This window comes from Salvelinus alpinus, chromosome 2, assembly GCF_045679555.1.
Source record: "Salvelinus alpinus chromosome 2, SLU_Salpinus.1, whole genome shotgun sequence".
Lineage (NCBI taxonomy): Eukaryota > Metazoa > Chordata > Actinopteri > Salmoniformes > Salmonidae > Salvelinus > Salvelinus alpinus.
This window is the reverse complement of record NC_092087.1, coordinates 70,920,117-70,926,026: the sequence shown is the minus strand read 5'-3', so window position 1 is coordinate 70,926,026 and position 5,910 is coordinate 70,920,117. Positions and strand designations below refer to the sequence as shown.

Below are 5,910 nucleotides of genomic sequence, written 5' to 3'. Positions count from 1 at the left end.
CTTGAAGGCCAAATCAGGTTACGTACTAAAATAATGTCATTAACTACAACTTCATGCAACCAAATCTGAGTCCCAAATGGCATGATATTACCTAAAATGTGCCCTAATTTTGACCAGAGCCCTATGGGTCCTGGTCATAAGTAATGCACTATATAGGGAATAGGGACACAGCCCAAGTCTCCTTTTTGAAATTCCTGCTGCAGGTCACAGTCACTTGAGAATGTGTGTATAATGATGTGAGTTACACAGATCCATTTGGCATCCATGTCCAATACCAAGACTGTGCTGGACATTGACAATGCCAAGCTTGCTGCTGAGGACTTCAAGATGAAGTAAGGGGCTACTAACGACTATGAATCACGACACACTATTCATATAAAACATTTGTCTTTCACTCAAGGCTCTATACAACACACTCTGAGTAGAAGTTACCCTTTTAGATACAGAGCCATAATCAGACTACCCAAGCTAAATCTTATCCATAACTATTAGTGAGGAAAAGGCTAAACTGATCAATGGTCGTGTCCGAGTACCCATACTAGCGTATTACATACTTAAACTGCATACTAATTTTGGCGTTTGATCTACCTGTAGTAGAATTCACTTGTCTTTTCCGACTCACGTGTTTGACAACAGATTAATTGACACGCTGTACCAAAATGAGTGGTGGGAGTCGATGCATTCGCGCATTAGATGAAGCATTTGGATGACTATTTTCAAATTTCATTTATTTTTCGCACACTATTTAGTACGCTAGTATGGGTGTCCAGACACTGCCAGTGTCTAGCCATCCCTACTCCATAGACAGAGCAAAAGACTACAATTTTAAAACATATTGGTAGCCTGTGTGACCTTAGCATGACCTTTGACCTTTGCCCTGCTCAGGTATGCGAAAGAGCAGGCCATGAGGATGGCAGTGGAGGCAGACATCAGTGGTCTGAGGAGGGTCCTGGATGACATGAACCTGGGCCACTCTGACCTGGAGTTGCATTACGAGGGTCTGAAGGACGAGCTCATCATGCTCAAGAGGAACCACCAGGAGGTAACAGATTGTTCCGGGCAACAGTTATTCACAGTACAACCACACTGTATAGCACAGGGGAGCTGTTTTTCACAGTACACCCATTCAAAACCACAAAGCGTTAGCAACACAAATCTAACAAAATGTCATACCTTCATATCTTTCACTCAAGTTACGATGTCCACCAACGCCTACACGTTTTCACCTCCCTCCTCACAGCCACACCTACAGTATAACAGATATGTTTGTGCTAGTGAATCTGAATAGGAATGACATGCATATGTTTACTTGTTAATACTGACCTAATAGTGCAAACAGTACTAGAAAAAATATATTGATTATTTGCTCAGTGTTCAGTGACGATATACAATGGACCCTACATGTATTTCATCCCACTTACAGCAGCAAAAAACTCACTTCAGTCGGCATCCACATGACAGTTGCTAGGCGGAAGGATATCATTGGCCACTAAGGAGTACTTAGCCCGGTTTTGTATGGGGTGTTATTGGAGCAGTTAATGTTTAGTACACAAATATGACATCTACCTAACCACTGCTGAAATCACACCGGGATTTCCTTTACACAGATGGATGGGTGTTTTTTTTACAGCACAGTTCCTCTCCCGCTCCTCACACTTCCTAGTATTCTTACTTTCTTCCATTAACTCACTATTACCCTTCGTGTGACTCTTACATGTACAAACTCACACATAACAGTTCATGTATGGTGCACAATGGGTAATATATTGACCAATAGGAGACATTAGATCAGTTGACAATAACTTAGTCTCTTAGGTTAAAAGTCCGTTGGTTGAAAAACATGTAATCACACGTGTGGTGCAGCACTGTAATAGCAAATACTCAGATCAAAAACATTGACACCTGTTTAATCGCAGTCAAGCTACTGTTGGTTGTTATGGTTACTACCTGAGGTTACGCCCTCTGACCTTTGACCTATGGGAGATTGCCCTGGTGAAGACCCACGTGGGCAGCCAGGTGAATGTATCAGTGGATGCTGCCCCATCCCAGGACCTGAACGCAGCGATGACCGAGATTAGGAAGCACTACGAGTCTGTGGCCATCAAGAACCGCAAAGAGCTGGAAGCCTGCTACCAGGGCAAGGTGAGCTGAATGACCAATATATATTTACTATATGTAGTCATTTATCTAAAAGAGTTATTCTCTAAAGTTTTTTTTTCTTCATAAGAATAATGCAATTCAGCTTTAGCCTGTCAGCTGCCCTAAAAAAAACGTGCATAAAAATATTTTTTTTTACATTTGAAGTGTCAATTAAAAAACATGTTTAAAGCATGAAGAAAGTATATTCTCTGTATAGGATGAGGTTAATGCTCTATTGAAGCATGGGAATCAATTTAGAGACTGAATGAGTTGGCTCTGAGGTAAACTGTGTTGACTAATGCTGTTTTTTTTAACCTGTATAGCTGGCCATAGTGGAGATTGAAGTCGTGACAAACAATGAGCAGCTGGTGAGCTGCCTCACAGAGTCCGAAGGACACACACACACACACACACACACACACACACACACACACACACACACACACACACACACACACACACACACACACACACACACACACACACACACACACACACACACACACACACACACACACACACACACACACACACACACACACACACACATGCTCGCGCGCTCGCTTGCACCATACTGTAATTGGAAGTGAAAACCCAGGCATGGATGATAGCATGTATGCCAGGTCTCTCTCTGCATGTCGTTATTCTGACACCCATCAATACCTTACTGACATTTTGAACTTGGCAACATGCCCACCTCATGTCTGGACTTGACCAAACATTTTTCTGGGTGTGTAGTCTATTGGAGCACCAGATTCACAACCTCTCACACACTTTTGTGCAACAGAGTTATACAATAATCGAATCTTATCCATGTGTGTCGTGCATTGGAGAGGGCACCCACTCTATCCCCCGCGAACAGAAGCAAAACTTGTGCAACAGTGTCACATACTGTGGTAGCATATCATTGGACAAGGCACCAGTATACTAACTAGTCCGTTCCAGGGGGAAGTTTTCCCTAAGTAAAGATCTAGGATCAGCTTCCCCTCCCCCAATCCTAAACTTAACCATTAGTGGGGAGAAATGCAAAAATAACCCAAGATAAGTGTCTTGGTGCTACTTCACTCTTCACCCACTCATCCCCTCCACTCCCTCCTCCCCAGATAGAAATCGTCCCTGGAGGGCACCCTGGCAGACACCCAGAAGCGCTACTCTGCTCAGCTGGCAGGGCTCCAGAGCATGGTGACTAGCCTGGAGCTCCAGCTCTCCCAGCTCCACGCCAACATCGCACACAACAAGCAGGAGTACGACATGTTGCTGAACCTCAAGACCCGGCTGGAGATGGAGATCGCAGAGTACAGGAGGCTGCTGCACGGAGAGGACGACAGCTCCACCCAAGGTAAGCCATTGTATACAGCGGGCAATAGGCCTTTGTAGACTTCTTGCCAAATGCATCATCATGAGACTGAGTCTTGCTTGATTTTAAGCTGAAAGCAAAATACTGTATTTTCAAAAGTTGAAAGTTGACAATTATTTTAGACTGTATCAAAAGTGGACTAATGAAGAAGATATGAAGAAACAAAAATGATTATAAAAGTATGCTTTAAAGTGCTCAGTATGAATGTTGCAATAATAATTACTCCATGACCATTTTTGACTCCACAGTGGTTACCAAGACGATCACAGTGACCCAGACTATTGTGGATGGAAAGGTGATGGTTCTGTTAACAGAACCACCAATAAAGATTATGTGGTTGAGTGAGAATGGGCTGTTTGGTTTCACTTGTTTCAGAGATATTAATGCTTTATAATAGACTGACCATATGAATCTGTGAGTATGGATGTCATAGCACATATATTTTGTGTTCTCATTTCATATGACTTGATTTCAATTTGACATCTTTCCACCAAAACATGGTGTCCAGCACTAGAGTTGACTACACAAACACTCTCCATACAGGTTATAACTCTGAATCTAATGCTTGAATAACTGAGAGTTTGATTAATAGAGATAGAATGATGTAATTTTGCCGACAGCCAGTGTGACGGCCCTCCCACTCTGTCTGCCGAATTCTTTCTCTTTGCTCTTGTTTTCCTTGGTGGGATGTCGGGGGGCGGAGCCGGGAGGGTCATCAGCGAGGTGGGACGCACCTGGGCTCGGGTGTGTCCCGGGGATAAGTACACCTTTTCCCCATTCATTGAGGAGACTCTCTCCACGCAGACACACTGTTATTTTTGGTTGTGGCATTTTGTGGTTTGTTTGTTTTGTCACCTCTCAACACCCCTCATTTTCACCATCTATAAATGCAACCACTCACTTAGACTACTGAATACTGACTACACACACCATTGTTACTTGTATATAGTTTTAGTTAATAAATATTTAGTTAATAAATATATTTTTGTTATTCCTTATCTCCACGTTGTCTCCCTCTGTCACGACTTCCACCGAAGGTGGTTCCTCTCCCTGTTCGGGGGTGCTCGGTTGTCGGCGTCACCGGCCTACTAGCCATCACCGATCCATGTTTCCTTTTCCGTTTGTTTTGTCTTTGGTTTTTTCACACCTGGTTTTCATTTGCTTTAATTTCTGTGTGTATATTTACCCCTGTTTCCCCGCTTAGGTTTGTGCGGGATAAATTTTCTTGTTGCTTGTGGAGGCTTTCCTCAGTGTATTTCGCGTGTGGTTATTATAGTAAGGTGTGTTGTGTTTTTGCGCCTTACGGGAGTACTGTTACTTCCCATTGTTTTTGGGTACTGTACTGTGTTTTTGGACTTGCCCTGATTAACCTCTAATTCCTCCCAAACCCGGATCCGGGAGCACCCCCCACAGTAAAAAAGCTGACTAGCATAGCCTAGCATAGCGTCACAAGTAAATACTAGCATCTAAATATCATTAAATCACAAGTCCAAGACACCAGATGAAAGATACACATCTTGTGAATCCAGCCATCATTTCTGATTTTTAAAATGTTTTACAGGGAAGACACAATATGTAAATCTATTAGCTAACCACGTTAGCAAAAGACACAATTTTTTTACTCCACCAGTTTTTTACTCCATCAGTAGCTATCACAAATTCGACCAAATAAAGATATAAATAGCCACTAACCAAGAAAAAACTTCATCAGATGACAGTCTGATAACATATTTATTGTATAGCATATGTTTTGTTAGAAAAATGTGCATATTTCAGGTATAAATCATAGTTTACCATTGCAGCCACTATCACAAAACTCACCAAAGCGACTAGAATAACTACAGAGAGCAACGTGTATTACCTAATTACTCATCATAAAACATTTCTTAAAAATACACAGCGTACAGCAATTGAAAGACACAGATCTTGTGAATCCAGACAATATTTCAGATTTTCTAAGTGTTTTACAGCGAAAACACAATATAACGTTATATTAGCTTACCACAATAGCAAACATCACAAAAGCATTGATTCAAGCAAAAACATAGCGATTAGTATAAGTCACCAAAATATATTAATTTTTTCACTAACCTTCTCAGAATTCTTCAGATGACAGTCCTATAACATCATATTACACAATGCATATAGAGTTTGTTCGAAAATGTGCATATTTAGCGGCACAAATCGTGGTTATACAATGAGAATAGTGGCCAAAACTTAGAGCAATCTGTCCGGCGCCATCTTGGAGAAGCACCTATTCTAATCGAAAACTATTCATAAACTTGACTAAAAAATACAAGTTGGACAACAAATGAAAGATAAATTAGTTCTTAATGCAATCGCTGTGTTAGATTTTTAAAATTAACGTTACTAGACATACAGTGTGCGTTACAGCCAGACCAGTGCCTGCAAAA

The 5,910-nt window shown here is 41.5% G+C and overlaps 1 protein-coding gene across 1 annotated transcript; it reads left to right on the top strand.

Annotated features, from left to right (window-relative positions):
* The first annotated feature begins 264 nt into the window (after window positions 1–264).
* On the top strand, window positions 265–4,411 carry LOC139541248 (keratin, type I cytoskeletal 47 kDa-like). The gene is made up of 5 exons (XM_071345671.1): window positions 265–332; window positions 886–1,042; window positions 1,984–2,142; window positions 3,247–3,478; window positions 3,745–4,411. The coding sequence occupies exons 1-5, from the start codon at window positions 265–267 to the stop codon at window positions 3,888–3,890; spliced, it is 762 nt and encodes a 253-aa protein (XP_071201772.1). The 3' UTR covers window positions 3,891–4,411.
* The last annotated feature ends 1,499 nt before the right edge of the window (window positions 4,412–5,910 follow it).